Source organism: Nyctereutes procyonoides, unplaced genomic scaffold (genome assembly GCF_905146905.1).
Source record: "Nyctereutes procyonoides isolate TBG_1078 unplaced genomic scaffold, NYPRO_anot_genome, whole genome shotgun sequence".
NCBI classification, from domain to species: Eukaryota; Metazoa; Chordata; class Mammalia; order Carnivora; family Canidae; genus Nyctereutes; species Nyctereutes procyonoides.
Window position 1 is genome coordinate 3,112,375 of NW_026575033.1, and position 20,073 is coordinate 3,132,447.

Below are 20,073 nucleotides of genomic sequence, written 5' to 3' on the forward strand. Positions count from 1 at the left end.
TATCACTATATACTGTGTTCTCTAAGTCCTAAGACATTGAACCAGAGACAGATTATCACAGATTATATAACTTCTGAGACCTGCATTTTATAAATTACCTTGAAAATATTGGAAGTAGCCAGTATTTCTTTTCATCACCAAAGACTTGTCTCCAATTTTTACTGCATCCAAGAGAAAAACCATTTCCATCAGGTCCATATGAAAATGTGGGTGAGCGGAATGATTCTGTTATATGTACATATATATATATAAAAAAAAAGTTAATCTAATTAAATATTATACAAGGATGAAAAGTAGCAATTTTCTTGCTTTAATCTTTGATATCAAAATTATATAAATATAATTTAAAATAAATAAGATATTGTAATAATTAAAAGATAAGTTTCTGAGACTTATTTGGGAAAAAATACCACCTGAGTATTTCATCAGCTTTATAAAATGAAAATTTGAAAAAAATTCTTATATTACTAAAAATCTACGTGTGTTCACTGTATCTCATCTTTTTTTTTTTTTTTAAAGATTTACTTATTTATTCATGAAAGATACAGAGTGATAGACAGAGGCAGAAACATAGGCAGAGGGAGAAGCAGGCTTAATGCAGGAAGCCTGATGTGGGACTCGATCCCAGATCCTGATATCCCAGGATCACGACCTGAACCAAAGACAGGTGCCCAACCGCTGAGCCACCCAGGAGTCGCATGTATCTCACCTTTTAAAAAGATATGCTATCTCCTGCAACTTCACTCATTTATTACTTATGAAATTCTTTCTATGTGCTGAATGGTATAGTACGAGGTGTTTGAGATCCAAAGGTAAATTAGATGAAATACTTAGCAAAGAACCCTCAAACCCACAAAATCTAACAAAACTGCACTTTGATAGAGTTTTATGTGTCATGGGGATGGTGGTATGTGAGCATGATCTTGAACAACAAATGACAGATAAAGAAGCAGATGGTGATCAGAAACCATTATTTCAAGTTTGGCTGTTAAGTGAGAGTGGGGGCTAGAGAAAAGTACACATTTCACAAAAAAAAGGTTTTTTTAATTCAAAAATACAATGCATTTTAGCATGTTTTATAAGCTAAGGATAAGAAGCCAGGGAGAGAGAAATTGGGAAAGGTTGATGATACAGAAAAGTAAAAATTTATGGAAGAAAATTCTAGAAGAATGGGACAACCTCTAGAAGAGTTCTAAAGATTAACCTTAGATTCCAGAAAAAAATTTGTCCTTAGAAGTTACAGGCAGAGTGACAATGATGAGTTTGAAAGGAGAACTGTCTGTATGAGGTTATAAAGGGGAGAAAATAAGAACTTCTAATTTTTTCAGAAACAGGTGGCATGACTGCCAAATAGAGGACCCAAGTGAGGTGGTGGCATGACTGCCAAATAGAGTAGAGGACCCAAGTGAGGTCTGAGACTTTAAATGTGTAGGTGCACCAATCACTGTGGGAGTAAGACTGCCTTCCACAGCTTTCTACAGCCCCAGCATACTTGTGGGTAAAGTGGAGAGCTAGACTAATCCAGGTCATTGTTCAGCAACTGAATTACGGGAGAAAGCCAGGGCAGGTATAGTGTGAGAGCGCTGTCAAGAGTTGGTAAATTCTTCTGTTACAGGATCTAGTATCAAAAAGGTGAGAAATGAGACCAAAAGGGAAAGAAATGCTTGGGAGAATGCCAGCAGTGTAAAAGAGGAAATATAGCTGGAGTACAACAAAGGAGAGCTGCAAGGATGAAGAGTGGACAGACAATGGAAAGTTCAAATTGGAAATTTTAGGGGCTCTTCAGTTTTAAGAGATTAAAAGGTTCAATGTTTAGTTTATGGGAACAATTAGCCATGAGAATCAAAGGGACCAGGCTTACCTATTTGGAATGATCGCATCCCAGAGACTTAAAATTGGGGAAATGGTCTCAAGATATGTAGGTGACAGTTACGGAGAAGGGTAGAGGTGATACCTCAAAGAACAGAACAGAACTCTGGAAGGAGCAGTGGAAAACTAGCCAAGGGCCAGGGGCGTGGAAGGTGAGCTGTAAAGGAAGTGGTGTGCCAGGGTAGTTTTTTCAAAGTATGGGATAAAACACCTTAATAGGTGTTTTTCATACCTATTTTGTGTGTGTGTATGTGTGAAAAGCATTTCTTTTTTAATGGACTAGAACAGAAAATATTAGAGTACATCGCACATAGTAGAGATTAATGGTGTTTTGTAAAATTTTTGCTTATTTATATTATTTTATAAACGTGTGCATGCACTAAGTCACAGTATAAACAATGCCTTTCTTAATGTAGTCATTAATAATTGGCAAAAATAATTGAAGAATACTGTTTAAACAGAACAATGGGTTTCCCACAAAGCCCTCCTCTCTCATAACTATAGGGCAGGGGAGGAAATGAAGCAGGCTTAGAACTATGGCAAATTAAAGCGTTCAGGCTTCCATCTAAAGCAGCTACTACTCAGTTCCATCTCAAGGATGCCAGATAGGAAAATGGGCCCACTGTTACCAGATTTATCGAGTTTTGAAAAGAAATCTAGGGCCTGGGTGGCTCAGCGGTTGAGCATTTGCCTTCGGCTCAGGGCCTGATCCCCACCAGGGATCGAGTCCCGTGTCGGGCTCCCCGTGAGGAGTCTGCTTCTCCCTCTGCCTAGTCTCTGCCTCTCTCTCTGTGTCTCTCATAAATAAATAAAATCTTAAAAAAAAAAGAAAAGAAATCTACTTTTCTATGTGAAATTTCTTCCTTTTTATTATCATCACTGATTAAAGGTAAGGAGATGGCAGGGTAGTCTGTGAAGAGGATAACTAATTACTAGATACAAGAAAGTTTACACAGAAGAGGGATGAAGGCTTGATAGAACGAACTGGAGGAGAGATCCACATGGAGAGTGAGCTGGGGAAGAAAGGACTAGAAATCTTTACCCTGGAGCCCATCACACCTTTACATGACTCAGTAAGACACAACATTAAATCAATCCAAATGTAAACATATCTAAAACTCTCCCTCAAATGTCATCTTTCTGTATTATAACCCACCTGCCTCTAATTCCCCTGGCAGACATACTGGCTTTAGATATCAAGGAGTCTTTGACTTTCTTATGAAACAATGTGACAAATCCCTATTTTGTATCTTGGTACATTAGCCAATGCCTAAATATTTCAGTTCCAGCACAGTGGCTGCTTATAGGGTAATAGCTTAGTTTGAGCAATACCACACCACCCTTATTTAGGAAATGTTTGTCCAATTATTTTAATACCTTACTGAATTCTTCCCCTATATTTCACTTTGAAAAAATGAGCAAAAAAAGGAAATAAATGCTGATATTAGTGATATGTTATGTAAGTTTTACTGTCAATTGACATAAAGATGAAGATGATTAACCATGTCAAAAACTCTACTCTTTAGCCTCAATCATGGAACATGCCAGTGTGAAATCAACTGTGGAGAAAAAAGTAAAGAACACATGTTTTAGCTAAAAGATAAGCTGTAGGGGCACCTGGATGACTCAGTTGGTTGAGCATTGGACACTTGATTTCAGGTGAGGTTAGGATCTTAGGGTCAGGAGACTGAGCCAGGTGGGCTCCACAGTTAGTGAAGAGTCTGACTGAGGTTCTCTCTCTCTCTCTCTCTCTGCGCCTCCCCCTGCTTGTGTATGTGTGTGTGTCCTCTCCCTCTTTCAAATAAATAGACAAAATCTTTAAAAAAACACACACACAAAGATAAGCTGTAAGTAAGGATTTAAATTTTTTTCTTTTGCATTTTCGGAATGAACCTTCACATAACATGTAAATTGTCTACTTTTATAGGTTTATTTTTGAAAAGACATTGTGTAAATGTAGGAAATAGCTTTTATTTATTAAAATTCTTATAGAGGTTCCTGGGTGGCTTAGTCTGTTCAGCGACTGACTCTTGGTTTCAGCTCAGGTCGTGATCTTGGGGTCCTGAGATTGAGCCAGCCCTGTGTGAGGCTCCATGCTCAGCAGGGAGTCTGCTTCTCTCCTTCTCCCTCTCCCTTTAGCCCTCCCCCCCATCCCCGCCCCACTATAGGCTCATGCTCACTCTCTGTCTCTAAAATAAATAAATAAATCTTAAAAAAAACAAAATATATACCATTAGTTCTTTTATATACAATGCACTACTGAAAATATGTATAAATGCCAATCTCAGGTCCTCAACCTTTAAAATAATGAAACTACATTTATTATGTACCTACTGTTCTTATTCAGTTACAGGTAACCTTAATACAGAATTATTTTATACTTCTTCATCATGTATGTCCTCATGATTTCATAGCCAGTTATGGTCATTTTCCTAAATAATTATGATTTCTCTTATCCTACGTACCTATTGTTGTTCTGTTTTTCCCGACTAGCCAGCAGTGGTAGCTGAAAAGTGACAGGACGCTGATGAAGAACATTGTGGACACAAAGAAAAGGAAAAGTACGTGGAACTTCGCACGAGTATCAGAGAGTTCATTCTGAGGAAGGAAAAAAGAGGTCAGAACAGTCAGCCTCTGAAATATATTACCACGTGATTCTTCCTAAAGACTGTTGAATCTACCAAAAATCTTGCCAGATACGAAGAATAAAAAATAAATTCAGATGATAAATCCAAAAGCAACATCTCTAAAGACAGAAAATTGACATTATCAAAGGAGCTTGCTCATATAAGAGGTTGAAAGTCATTTAAAAAGTTATTCCTAAACATTAAAAAAATTTTAGTACTTATTTTTAATGAAATAAAAAGATGCCCTTTTTAATTCAACATCTTTCTTTTGTACTTATGCATATATTCATAAGCTTCCCCTGATATCCAGGATATACATGAGTTTTTCCTAGTTATCTATGCTAAAATATTTGCTTATTTTAATTATACATGCTACTAACCAGACACTAATTGTGATAAATGTATTTATGCACTTCTCTAATTTCTATTTTTGGAACATCCCAGCAAATATCCCCATGCCTCAGCTGTTCAATTTCTACTTTTATCCTCACTCAATTCCTACACAGGTTCTTTGGTAATAAGTAATTTTGGTAAATACACTTCCACAAGGTACTAGTGAACTAAAATAACTGCTGTTACCCATTCTTAATGGCTATATTCATTTTAACAGAAGCAAAATCTTAACCTAGAAGAAATTAGTATGTATTAATAGGAGAAAGAGGAAGGCTTTAAGTGTTAGCTCTTAAAATAAAGCCATGTGGGCAAATCAGACTCCACTGGAACACCAGGTGGTCCTGCTTGATTTAAACATTGTTTGCCAAGTAAAATGAAGGTTTTTAGCATTAGATTATTCTGACATTATTTTGTACTCTTGTCTCCCAGAGTAACCACAGTATCTTTTAAACATAACAAGCGATTTTTCAACTTCCCATCTTGTGAAGCAAATGAGTATTATACATATTTACTATAAATGTCACAAGAATGGCATGGCAATAATGTTATTTTACCTTTGGACAACTCTCTGTAGATTTCCTGCGGCAAAGCTTGTACAAATAGAGATAATGTATTAAGAAACCAAATTTTATACAAAATTATCCTGAATGCTAGTTTTATAAATCTTTTGTTTTGAAGGAACACTAAGATGTTGTTCTCTAACGTCACTGACATTTTCTCCAAAAACACAAAAGAGAAAGCAAACAAGAATATTTAGCTCCTCAAGTACATTCAAGGTATACTTTACATATATACTTTCCCACTGTTTTAAAACAGATTTATATCTAGGAAAGAATTTTTTTAGTAAATAGTTTTTATTTAAAAACTTCTGATTAGTATTTTCTAAAAACTATATCTGAGAATTTCTTACCACCTTCACTCACTGCTATGGCAAAAGCCTTATAAGAGGTGCCATCACTTGACATCAGTCTCATCTCAGCTCCACAATCAGAGCGATCCATTACAATGAGACCATGTCACTCCTCTGCTCCAGTTTCACTCAGCATGAAAGACACAGTCTTCCAACACTCTCCAAGGCCCACTGCCTGGACTTCTCATTAGTCCCATTCTTGCTCATTTTACTCTAGCCACACTAGCCTCCTTGTTCCACAAACATAGTAGGGACACTCCTACTTTTGGGCCTTTGCTCTGAAGTCCAGATGTTTCCTCAAAAACATTCTTCTCTCGAATATCCACTAACTCCTTCAAGTCTTCGCTCAAATCTTATCTTCTGAAATCTACCCTGATGATACTGTTTTTTAAAAGCTGAGATATAACTGACATTTAACATTAGCTTCAGGGTAAAACATGAATCACTATACATACACACTGCAAGATGATCATCGCAATAAGTCTGGTTAACATCCATACCACAGTTACAAAATTTTTTTCTAGTGATGACATCTTTTAACATATACTGTATCTTAGTGATCTTGAAATATACTTAACTATAGTCACCATGTTGTGCATTACATACCCAGGACTTTTTAATGTCATTTTAAGCACCTTCACCCACTTTTCCTATCTCCCACCCACTGCCCCAACATTCACCAACCTGTTATCAGTTAAAAAATTTTTTTTGATTCTATGTGTAAGTGATAAAAATAGTATTAGTCTTTCTCCGACTTATTGTACTTAGTGTAATGTCCTCCAGGCCCACCCATGTGGCCAAAAATGGCAGGGTTTCCTATGTTTTTATGGCCAAGTAATATTCCATTACACACACACACACACACACACACACACACACACACACACAATTTTCTTCATCCATTCATCTGCTGATGGACACTTAGGTTGTTTCCATGACTTGGCCATTATAAATAAGCTGCAAAGCACATGGGGTTACTAACTTTTCAAGTTAGTGTTTCCATTTCCTTTGGATAAAGTATCCAGTAGAATTGTTGGATCATATGGTAATTCTAATTTTGTGAGGACTCTTCATACTATTTCCCTAGTGGCTAAACCAATATACATTCACACCAACAGTACATGGGTTCCCTTTTCTCCACATCCTTGCCAACATTAGTTACTTTGCATCATTTGATAACAGCTATTCTAACAAGTAAGAGTTGAAATCTCATTGTGAATTTTTTTTAAGATTTTATTTATTTATTCACGAGAGAGAGAGCGAGAGAGAGCGAGAGAGAGAGAGAGAGAGGCAGAGACACAAGCAGAGGGAAACGCAGGCTCCATGCAGGGAGCCCAACGTGGGACTTGACCCCGGGTCTCCAGGATCACACCCTGAGCTGAAGGAGGCGCTAAATCGCTGAGCCACCTGGGCTGCCCTCATTGTGACTTTGGTTTGCATTTCCCTGATTAGTGACATTGAGTACTTTTTCATGTACCTGCTGGCCATCCATGTCTTTGTAAAAATGACTATTCAGATCCTCTGTCCATTTTTTTAATTTTTTTTTTTTTTTTGGCTATGGAGTTGTAGGCAATCTTTATCTAACTTGTCTATTAAGCCCTTATCAGATATATGATTAGCAAATATCTTATCCCATTAAGCTGCCTTTTTGTTTTATTAATGGTTTCTTTTGCTGTATAGAATCTTCAAAGTCTGATGTAGTTCCACTTGTTTATTTTAGCTTTTGGCTGCTTTTGCTTGCTTTTGCTTTTGGTGTCAAATCTAAAAAATAATCACCAAGACCAATGTGACAGAGCTTACTGCCTATGTTTTCCATCTAGGAGATTTATGGTTTCAGGTCTTATGTTCAAGTCTTCAATCCACTTGGAAATGATTTTTGTATGATGTAAGACAGGGATCCAGTTTCATTCTTTTCCATGTAGCTGTCCATTTTTCTCAACATTATTTATTATGGAGATTGTCCTTTACCCACTGCATACTCTTGGTTCTTTTGCTGTAAATTAACTGATCAAAGATTCACATCTTTGTAATATGGTTTGAAATCAGGAAGTGTGATACCTCCAGCTTTCTTCAAGACTGCCTTGGCTATTTGAGGTCTTTTGTGGTTCCACAGAAATTTTAGAATTGTTTGTTCTATTTCTGTGAAAAATGTCATTTGAATTTAATTAGGGATTACACTAGATCTATAGATGGCTTTTGGCAGTACAGACATTTTATAATAATATTAATTCATCCAGCCTGTGAGCACAGATTAATTTTCTATTTATTTGTGACTTCAACTGCTTTCATCAATCTCTTATAGTTCTCAATGTACAGGTCTCTTTTCATCTCCTTGGTTATTCCTAGGGAATAAATACTTATGTATTTTGACCTTTGGATCCAAGTGTAAATGAGATTGTTTTAATTTCTTTTTTTTTTTTTTAAAGACTTATTCATTTATTCATGAGAGACACAGACTGAGAGAGAAGCAGGCTCCTCACAGGGAGCCCAATGTGGGACTCAATCCCAAATCCCAGGATCACGACCTGAGCCAAAGATAGGTGCCCAACTGCTGAGCCACCCAGGCATCCCAATTTCTCTTTTGATAGCCTGTTACTAGTGTATAGAAATGCAACTAATTTTGAACCCTTCAACTTTTCTGAATTAGCTTCTCAGTTCTAACAGTTTTCTGGTGGAGTCTTTAGGGTATTCTAAATATAATATCATGTATTACGCAAATAGGTTTGCTTCTTTCCTATTTGAATTCCTTTTTTTTTCTTGCCTAATTGCTGTATCTAGGACTTCTGATACTTATTGTGTTGAATAAATAGCAAGAATAGGAATCCTGGTCTTGTTCTTAATCCTTGGAGGAAAGCTTTAAGCTTTTCATCACTGAGTATTATGTTAGCTGTGGGCTGATCATATATGGCCTTTATTGTGTTGAGGTATGTTCCCTCTATACCTGGTTAAGAATTTTTACCAAAAATGGATGCTGAATTTTATCAAATGCTTTTCTCCATCTATTGATAATCATGATTTTTTCCCCTTCATTTGTTAATGTGGTATATCATGCTGATTAATTTAAAAATGCTGAACCATACCTGCATCCCTGGAATAAATTTCATGTGATCATGGTATATGATCCCTTTAATGTATTGTTGAACTCCCTCGTATTTTAAGATTTTTACATCTTTGTTCCACAAGGATATTGGCCTATAATTTTCTTTTCTTATAGTGTCCTTGTCCATTATTGGTATCAGGGTAATACTGGCCTCCTAAAATGAATTTAGGAGTGTTCCCTCTTCTATGTTTTTGGAAGATTTTGAGGACTGGCATTAGTTCTTTAAATGTTTGGCAGAATTCACTACCAAACCATCTGGTCCTGGACTTTTGTTTATTGGGAATCTATTGATTACTCATTTAATCTCCTTACTGGGAATTAATCTCTTCAGATTTTCTATTTCATCATGATTCAGTCTTGGCAATTGTATTTTCTATGGAAGTATTCATTTCTGCTAAGTTGTCCAATTTGCTAGTATAAAATTGTTCATAGTAGTTTCTTATGATACTTTGTATTTCTGTGATATTAGAAATAATGTTTCCTCTTTCACTTCTGATTTTGAGTCCTCTTTCTTTCTTGGTAAGTCTAGGTAAAGGTTAGACTAATTTGTTTATCTTTTCAAAAAACAGCACTTTCACTGACTTTTTCTATTGTCTTTTTAGTCCTTGTTTAATTTTTTTTCCAGTCTGATTTGTTATTTCCCTCCTTGTACTAACTGTGGCTTGTATATTCTTTTTCTAGTTCCTTAAGATGTAAAGTTATGTTATTTCAGAGCATTCTTATTGGTGAGTTTTCCAGTTTTCTTTTTTGTAATTGATGTCTAGTTTTATACCATTGTGTTTTTCTGTTTCTTTTGGATGGAGTGTTCTGTATATCTGGTTAAGTCCAACTGGTCTAATGTATCATCTTAATGCCAAAGCTTATTGATTTTCTGTCTGGATGAGCTATCCATTGATAAAAGTGGGGTACTAAAGTCCCTACTATTATTGTATTGCTCCCTATCTCTCTCTATAGATCTGTTAATATTTGCTCAATATATTTAGGTGCTCTCATGTGTCCACTAACTTCCTTCAAAACTTTGCTCAAATCTGATCTTACTGAGGTCTAGCCTGATCACTCTCTTTAACGCTTCTAATTGCCTCTGTCATACTCCCTCCATACACTAGTCATATCCCTTATCCTGCTCTACTTTTACTTTTTTCATAGTGTTTACTTTCTAATGTATAATAGAGTTTACTTATTTATTATTCTTATATGCCTTCCTTTTCTCAAAAGTAAGTTCTATAAAAACAAGACTCTGTTTTGTTCACTGATATATCCAAAGTGCCTAGAACACTGCCTGGCACATAGTAGATACTAAATATTTGTTAATGAAGAAATAGATAAAGTTTACTAGTCTTTCCTTACTCATGATAAATCTGAAAAAAAATTAAAAATATATTTTTTCTTTTTTTTTTTAAGAGAAAGACACACAGCATGCACATGAGTGATGGAGGGACAGAGAGAGAGGGTGAGAGAATCCCAAGCAGGTTCCTTGGGACTTGATCTCATGACCCTGAGATCATGACCTGAGCCAAAATCAAGAGTCAGATGCCTAATGAACTAAGCCACCCCCCCAAAAAAATTTCTTCTTTAATTAATAAATCATTATATGCAAACACTGATGAAGTTTCTGACAAAGAAATGTGAAATTCTTTAATTCAGGCTTTATCTGGCACTGAATCCTCTTCATGTAAAATGAAGTAGGGTTAAGCACATTATAAACTGAATAAAGATGCTTAGAAGCAGGGGAACAGTAGGATCCAAAATTCATTGGGCTGAGACCACATAGAACTGGGATACTCTTTTCTAATATGCACAGAGGCAGTATAATCACTAGCATTCCCTGGTTTTAAATACCCAAAGTTTAAAAATCCAACAATGTTTTAGCGAATGAAAGTCCTTCTAAAATGTATTAGATATTTTTTGGAAAAATAATTGTGCTTGATGACTTGAGGTTTTATTTATTTTTTTTAACAGATTTTTTTTTAAAATTTATGATAGTCACACACACACAGAGAGAGAGAGAGAGAGAGAGAGAGAGAGAGAGAGAGAGAGGCATAGACACAGGCAGAGGGAGAAGCAGGCTCCATGTACCGGGAGCCTGACGTGGGATTCGATCCCGGGTCTCCAGGATCGCGCCCTGGGCCAAAGGCAGGCACCAAACTGCTGCGCCACCCAGGGTTCCCAATTTGAGGTTTTATTTATTTATTTATTTTTTATTTTTTATTTTTTTTCCAATTTGAGGTTTTAATTATGTAATTCCCAAGTATGACTATGAATAGCAACTCACAATGAAAAGTAGTTGGATGTTGAATTAGAGACATCTATGTACAAATTCTGGCTATTTTCCTAACTCCTCTAACCTCAGTTTTCAACTTTGAAAACTGGAATAACAGCTCCTGCCACATTATATTCTTACTTTTTTTTATTCTTGTCTATTTTTATTTTTGAGAGAGACAGGGAGTGAGAGAGTGAGTGAATGTTGGCAGGGTGGTGGTAGCAGGCGGTAGGTAGAGGGAGCCCAGCACAGAGGCCAACACAGGGCTTGATCTCACAACCTTGAGATCATGACCTGAGCCAAAATCAAGAGTTGGATGCTTAACTAACTGAGTCACCCTTATTCTCTGTATGCTTGATGCTCTGGCATCTGAGGCCTTGCTAACTGAAGAGAGACCACCTCTCCCACAGCTAGCTATTCAGTTCTTAAGTGACAGCAAGGAATAAACCTCTCGTATACATACTAACCAATCCAGAGTTCATATTCCAAACCACCTCCTCTATCTGACTATTACAATTCAAGAGAGAGAGGGAAAGGGACAAGCAGACTGAGCTACCCAGGTGCCTCCAAAGTACTGCTTTTAAATAAATAATCAGAAATCATAGGGGCACCTGGGTGGCTCAGTCAGTTGAGCATTGAACTCTTGGTTTTGGCTGGGGTCAGATCTCAGGGTCCCAGGTCATGAGATTGAGCCCTCTGTAGGGCTTGCAGCACAGTCTGCTTGTCCCTCTCCCCCTGGTTCATGTACATGGATGCATGCACACTCTCTCTAAAATAAGTAAATAATAATAAATAAATAATAATAAATAATAAATAAATCTATCTTTAAAAAAAGAAATCATGAAAATACTGCTTTATAAATATAAAACTTTGATTTGATAAAAACGGTTATAATGAGAGACTCTTAACTACAGGAAACAAACTGAGGGTTGCGGCAGGGGAGGTTGGTTGGGGGATGGGGTAATTAGGTGATGGGCATTAAGGAGGTCACATGATGTGATGAACACTGGATGTTATACAAAACTGATAAATTATTGAACTCTACATCTGAAATTAACGTACTATATGTTGGCTAATTACATTTAAATAAAAAAAGAAAACAGGGTTATAAGATATAAATTGAAAATGGAAAAAAAACATTTACAACTCATGTCAGAAAAGGATTGACATCTACAGAGGCAGGAATCAGATTAAGTGGTTATTTGGCGTATTGGCAATTTCATTTTTCCTACTGTAAAACTGTAGTAAGTCTGTTGAACTCAAGTAAAAGCAATTACTTCCCTAAACCTGATAGGTCTCTACTGTTAGAATATTACTGAAAATATTGTCATTTAAAAAAGCTCACTATATCCTATTTAATATCCGTTTATTTACCAATAAACATATGAAGGTAAACTAATCCCATCTGCTTTCTGATCCATTATAAATTCTACCTAACAAAACTGAAATAAAGTGCATCGACTTATAAAAAAGAATGAATTCTTTATGAATATAGAATCTTAAAAAGTCTTAAATATATGTTTTAAGATAGAAAAAAGACTTACCGTCCAGAATTTTATAAAGTACTGTAAAACTGTTGTAGCCACGAAAAGGCAATATAACAAGGAATATAATAAAAACAGCAGGAAGAATTTGTAATTAGAAAATCCCACACAGTTATTCACCCTAGAAGAATAAAGAAAGTCACACTGTAAAAATAAGACAAATCATAAACTCTCAGAAACAACATGATGGTGTTTGCGAGGGGCTAGAGGGGTGGTAATGGGTACAGAATTTTAGTTTTGCAAGATGAGAAAGTTCTAACGACTGGTTACCCAATGTGAACATACTTAATACGACTGAACTACTTAGAATTGGTTAGATGGCAAGTTTTAATGTTATTTTTTAACTACAGTAAACAAAAACAACAATACATATGACAGATTAAAAAAATCATTATTACTTAGAAATGGGTCATTTGGGAAGTATGGAGCAGTATCTTTTTAAATTGTGGACGTGTGTTTTTAATAAATTCTATGAGGAATCTGGAATTTTAATGTTACTTCCTAATATATACTTACTTGGGTTAATAACATCAGAGTATATAATATTTAAGGGAATACATTTAATATAAACATGTATATATATAATTGGGACTAGATCAATATTGAGTAATTAACTGAATTGACCTTCAAAATTTATGAATGCTGAGGTAAATTACTCTCAATTCTCTCCTTACAACCTTTCCACCCCCATGTGATTTCCTCTATTTTTTATACATACCAAGGACAGTGATGATCCATCTTAAGAATACACCTAAAAAACAAAGTATAAGAAAATCCTTGCATAAAAATTCCCTGAATTCTAATTTCTCATAATTTTCTCTTTCTTTGGCTTAAATTTTTATCTTTACAAATAATATCTTAGAAAAACCAACTAAGGGTACCTGGGTAGCTCAGTGGGTGAAGTGACCGACTCCTGATTTCAGCTCAGGTCATGAGCTCAGTTTGTAAAACTGAGGCCCACATTGGGCTCCACACTGGGCATAGAGCCTGCTTCAGATTCTCTCTCTCCCCCTTTCTCCCTCTCTCAAAAAAACAAAAACAAAAAAACAAAAGCAACAAAAAAACTAACCTAGTAAACACTAGGTTATAGAAAACTTCTGGTATTTCCACAAGGCCTTTTATAGTTAAAGGATGATTTTTAAAAAAATATTTTATTTATTTATTTATTCATGAGACACACACACACACACACACACACACAGAGGCAGAGACACAGACAGAGGGAGAAGCAGGCTCCATGCAGGTAGCCCGATGTGGGACTCAATCCCGGGTCTCCAGGATCACGCCGTGGGCTGACAGCAGGCCCTAAACCGCCAAGCCACCCGGGGTTCCCTAAAGGATGATTTTTAATACTGGGAATTAAGCTACCAAATGACATTGTAATATGATATGGTACATATAGCACTAGGTAATTAGATAGTACAAATTAGCTGAGAGAGATAAAATGAAATACAGAATCCCTATGCTATTTTAATCACATGCAACACATAAAAATAAAACTTTAGGAACAAATACGTTAAATATTAACAGCATTTGGGCATCCACTGGGAGTCTTGGAACAGCTCCCCAGGTGGCTTAGAGGTGACTGCTGCAACATAGGGAATGGATAAACTAGTACTCACAATGTTAAACAGCCTAACTAAAATTCAAGGAATAGTAGAGATTCCCAAACTATGGATCTTTTCGTTCAACACACTGCCTTCTCACAAGTACACATACACAAAAAAATCTTCCAAATTTTTTTGGCAACAATGTCACAGATGGTAATTGAAAACAGCATTTTTGTGGTTAGGTTTTAATATTAACAATAAAAATAAAATTGTCATGATAGTCTGTTTTTTTTAATGATAGTCTTTTTAATCCACCCAGGAAATAAAAGTATCTTTCTCAAGGAGTTATAAGTTATTTGCTCATCAATATTAAATATCCATCAACTAGTATAGGAACTGTTAACTGAGATTACTTCAAAGTATATTCTAGTTTATATAAATATTTTTGTTAGCCCAGTATACATAGCAAATAAAGGGAGAGGATATAGTGTTCTTGTTAAGTATAGAGCATATAAAATGTTCCTTCCTCTTCCATTCTCCTGTCACCAATTTCCAGTACTAGAGTCAAATAAAAACAAACGAGTAATACTTACATGTCACATGCTGAGCAGTGATGTGCCCGGTCAGGTTTAATCAACTGACATCTTTCACAATATCTGATGGCTACATTTAAGAATTAAAAGGAAATTGTTGAAGGACATACCAAGCTTAGTTAATTTGACGATAAAATTTGCTTTCATTTTTTTTTTACAAATAATTCTGTGAAATTGATAATTTTATTTTATTTTATTTATTTATTTATGATAGTCACACAGAGAGAGAGAGAGAAAGAGAGAGAGAGAGGCAGAGACATAGCAGAGGGAGAAGCAGGCTCCATGCACCGGGAGCCTGACGTGGGATTCGATCCCGGGTCTCCAGGATCGTGCCCTGGGCCAAAGGCAGGCGCCAAACCGCTGCACCACCCAGGGATCCCTAACAATTTTAAATTAATACCAAAACTCATTAGAGAGCTTCTGAAATCAAAAGGTCAAGAGAAAGAAGGGAAACTCAGAAATAGAACAGTGCCCAGCAATTTTCAGATGAAAAAGGAGATCTATGGCAAGTAAGTGACTTGCACAAGGTCAAACACCTAGTTAGGTAGCATAACTCAGATTTACAAAGTCCTGATTCAAGTTTTTTTCCTGTTATAACACAATGTCTATAGTAAAATATCAAAATGAATGTATCTAAACTCTTTAAGGCACCCTGTGCTGTCGAATTGTTTTTAAAATTATACAATAGCTTTAAGAAAAACAAAAACAGGGGTCCCTGGGTGGCGCAGCGGTTTGGCGCCTGCCTTTGGCCCAGGGCGCGATCCTGGAGACCTGGGATCGAGTCCCACATTGGGCTCCTGGTGCATGGAGCCTGCTTCTCCCTCTGCCTATGTCTCTGCCTCTCTCTCTCTCTCTCTCTGTGATTATCATAAATAAATAAATTAATTAAAAAACAAGAAAAACAAAAACAATGTTTTATCTCCCATTCCTATCCCAAAGAGCAAAACTGCTTCCTCTGCCTGTGTCTCTGCCTCTCTCTCTGTCTCTCTCATGAATAAATAAATAAAATCTTAAGAAAAAAGACACACTCACTACAGCATTGTTTTTAATAATAAAATAATATGAATAACTTGAATGATGTAAATGGCTAAGCATTCTGCTATATCTATACAGTGGAATATTATGTGGACTTGAACAAGAATTTTCCATACTAAATACACATGTACCCTAAATTGGAAAAATGCAAATATATCACATAGGAAAAAAAAAAACAAATTGTTACATAGTTTGAATATGTAGCATGTTTCACATCTCTAAGGGGAATAAGAAGACATATATTTTCTCTTTATATATCCCAATAAAATGCATCCACCTTCCAGACTTGAACTAACATAAAGAGAGACAAAGCATTAACTTGAAGCAATGTTGTAAGTTATACCTGCTAAAAGACACTCTTTAGGTAACCAAATTTGCATTGGTATTGTATTATATTCACTCTAGTTGTTAAACTATATTAACTGTACATAAGTTATGCAATAACCCACGAAGTGTAAGAAATTTCTGCAAGGATATACAGGGTGCCCCTGGAGAGCAGTGCTGGGGTGAGAAGCAAACTCACTTTTCTCTCTTTTTTTCTGGTAGGCTCGATGCCTAGCATGGAGCCCAATGCAAGGCTTGAGCTCACAACCTTGAGATCAAAACGGAGCTGAGATCAAGAGTTGGAGCCTGAGATCAAGAGTTAGAAGCTTAACTGAGCCACCCAAGTACTCCTCACTTTCTATCTGGAGCCCTAAAATCTTTTTTGAAATGATGAGCATGTATTACTTTAATAATTTGAACAAAAATGTCTTTAAGTTGAAGGGAATACATATAAACATCCATTTAAATGAATAAGCTATACTTTACTGAAGGCTTGTTCTATAATACCTCACCTGGGTTGGACCACTAGGGAGATAAAGCTTTACAATGTAGAAAAAGTAAAGCTATAAAGGACCGTAGAAGTCTCCTAGTTGATCTCTCCATTCTACAGATGAAAAACACAGCTGAATTAGTGGTAAGATGAGGATCAGGAGTATCTTATTTTCTTCTATACTTCTACTCAAAATGCTGAAGTGAGAATTTTGTCCTGAGATGAAATCAAACTGAACAAACCTTTGAAGAAGACGTCTGAAGGATCTTGATGGCTAAGGAGACAGAGGAACTGAGGAAAAAGGAGCAATCAGCAAACTTCAGTTTCTAGTCTTGGGCCCTGACACGAATAAGGCTGCCAATGGCAGAAATAAGCTCTCAGTCTGAGGGGAGCAGGTAGAGTGGGGCAAGGTGTTTTTCTTTTATTCATTCTCTCATTCATTCAATCAACAAATATTTAGAGAGTTTCTATCATATGACAAAAATACTGTTTTATGGTATTAAATTTTGGATTGGTGAATCCAGTTTTGTAGGTTTGGATAATAGGTCACTCAAGGACAGGCACTCTGGGGGGAGCCAGGCAAGCGGATGAAATAGGAGGACTCCAAGCTCACCTAGTCCCATGGATACATGCAGATAGCAGACGCAGTAGTGTAACTAACCCAGAAAACAAACCAAGCTGGAAATACCAAGTTAGAACACAGATGTCAAGAAGAGTGATAAAGCCTAGAATAATGGCTATTGGGTGCTCTAGGGGAAAGGTCTGCAGCTTCTTCCATCTGAAACATTAGGAAGGATGCTGCAGCCCTTGTGCAGCTAGACTGTAGGCCTCTAGATAGACAAGTGATCCTTGTGTGCAGCTACAGCTCCACCCTTTTGCCTGAGATACAAGAAAGGGTTTGGAATGCAAATAAGTGCTAGAGTGACAATGTCCTTGAATCTGTTATAATTCATATTAAGAAAAGTGAACTCATTCCTGAAAACTATTTATTTATTTATTTATTTTTAAATTTTTATTTATTTATGATAGTCACAGAGAGAGAGAGAGAGAGAGAGAGAGAGAGAGAGGCAGAGACACAGGCAGAGGGAGAAGCAGGCTCCATGCACCGGGAGCCCGACGTGGGATTCGATCCGGGGTCTCCAGGATCACGCCCTGGGCCAAAGGCAGGCGCTAAACCGCTGCACCACCCAGGGATCCCCTGAAAACTATTTAAAAAAAAAAAAAACTGAGACACAATAAACTAATGATCACAATATCTTAGTGTCAGAATTCCAGAGGTGAAAACAAAAGCCAAAGGAAAACTATGAAAAGAATGAGGGCAAGGCACCCTTGTGAAGCTAAGAAATAGAAAAATTAAATTTAGGAGGAAGAATAAGTAATTTAAAAATCAGAACCAGAACCAGAATAGAAAAGCACAAACAGGAAAGCTTTTTAAGAAGCCAGAATGACAAAAGCCACTGAACTTGGGTAGGGAGACTGGAAGTCAGTTGCCTGGAATTAGCTGGAAAGGAAAAGAGGCCTTGGTGAAGACAACTTATAAGAGGACCTAACTCGTGTAGCCCCAGTGGCTCTGCGGTTTAGCATGGCTTGGCGGTTTAGCGCTGCCTTCAGCCTGGGGTGAGATTCTGGGAACCCAGGATTGGTCTGCGTCAGGCTCCCTGTGTGGAGCCTGTTTCTCCCTCTGCCTGTCTGTGTCTCTCATGAATAAATAAATAAAATCTTAAAAAAAAAAAAAAGGAGGATCTAATTCAAAGGGAAAAAATATATAATGGTTAGAACAGCAACCAAACTAAATTGCTGTTGTTTTTAAGAGAGAGATATACTTTGATGTATACCTGAGAACAGAGGGAAGAAACTGGTTGTGATTTATTAACTGAAGAAGCAAGAGTTATAGAAGCAAACCGGAGGAGAAGAAGGTCAGCAATCTTTATGTAAATATGAGAAAGGATGAGGGGGGCGCTGGGAGGTGCAGTCGGTTAAGCCTCCAATGCTTGGTTTCAGCTCAAGTTGTGATCTCAGGGGTATAGGACTGAGCCCCATGTTGGGTTCCCCACTCAGCTCAGAGTCTGCTTAAGTCTCTTTCTTTGTCGTCTACTTCTCCCCGTCTCCCCCTCTCCCCTGTTCTCTCAATAAATAAACCTTAAAAAAAAGGGACGAGAACACAGATACCAAGAGGAAACTGATATGCTCTGGAAAAGGCAATCTGTAAACGTGCACCAGCAAAACATTGTCCTGAAGGCAGCAGGGACTATGTCACCAGTTAGGTTTGATGCTAGTTCTTTCACTTACTAGCCTGTGACCTGTGACCTTGGGTCAGTAAATTTACTTTCTATGAGCCTCAATTTCCTCTTCTGTAAGTGCAAATAAAACAAAGTGCAAACGATTATTGTGCAGATTAACTATAAATCTTCTGGAACATATTTTCTCAATAGAAGGTGTTATTAGGATAACAGTAATATTTCTGATAAAATATAAAGTCAAACTATGATGGGGAAAATCAGTGAAGGAGAAAATACTAGGGAGATTTAAAAGTGCATAAACAGTGCTCGCTTTGACAGCATATATACTAAAATTAGCAGGATACAGATAAGATTAGGATGGCCTCTGCATAAGAATGACATGCAAAAAGTGCATAAACAGCCACTATGGAAAATACCCAGGAAGAGATTCATTCACAATAAATTTATTAAACAAAAACCTACTGAGGGGCTATTTATTTATTTATTTATTTATTTTTAAATTTATTTATTTATGATAGTCACAGAGAGAGAGGGGCAGAGACACAGGCAGAGGGAGAAGCAGGCTCCATGCACTGGGAGCCTGATATGGGATTCGATCCCGGGGCCCCAGGATCGTGCCCTGAGCCAAAGGCAGGCACCAAACCGCTGCGCCACCCAGGGATCTGAGGGGCTATTTAATGAGACACTTTGTTAGAGACTATGGGAGAAATTCCTGACAGCCAGACAAGGTCCAGTTGGTGAGATAAACAGAAATAACTATGAGACAGTGATTTGTGACCTACAAGGTACGAATTTGAGAAGTTCAGAGCGGATTTTATTTATTTATTTATTTTTTCAGAGCAGATTTTAAAAATCACTTCCTAGGGTGCCTGGGTGGCTCAGTTGGTTAATGTGACTAACTCTTGATTTCGGCTCAGGATACCATCTCAGGGTCCTGGAATGGAGCCCCAAGTCAGGCGCCCTAATCAGCAGGGAGTCAGCTCATCTCCCTTTCCCTTGGCTCCTCCTCCCACCCCGTGTACATGTGCAGAGCTTTCTCTCTAAGATAAATAAATATTAAAAAAACATAAAAATGACTTTGTGTTCAACTGAATACAAATGGATAAAAAGCAGCAGGCATTTGCTTAAAACTTCAAAC

At 36.9% G+C, this 20,073-nt stretch overlaps 1 protein-coding gene and 1 non-coding gene across 3 annotated transcripts in view; one reads left to right on the forward strand and one right to left on the reverse strand.

Moving 5' to 3' along the window:
• The window catches only part of ZDHHC20 (zinc finger DHHC-type palmitoyltransferase 20), a 74,217-nt gene that overhangs the window by 12,546 nt on the left and 41,598 nt on the right, over positions 1-20,073 (reverse strand). For both annotated transcript variants that reach the window (XM_055317326.1, XM_055317327.1), the window contains exons 5-9: positions 14,847-14,916; positions 13,422-13,454; positions 12,704-12,824; positions 4,335-4,467; positions 99-225 (exon numbers count right to left, since the gene is read on the reverse strand). In XM_055317326.1, coding sequence (XP_055173301.1) covers positions 99-225; positions 4,335-4,467; positions 12,704-12,824; positions 13,422-13,454; positions 14,847-14,916 — 484 coding nt within the window. The remainder of the gene's footprint in view (positions 1-98; positions 226-4,334; positions 4,468-12,703; positions 12,825-13,421; positions 13,455-14,846; positions 14,917-20,073) is intronic.
• Positions 19,238-19,344, forward strand: LOC129504671 (U6 spliceosomal RNA). The gene has a single exon (XR_008663403.1). It is a non-coding gene; the product is annotated as a U6 spliceosomal RNA (small nuclear RNA).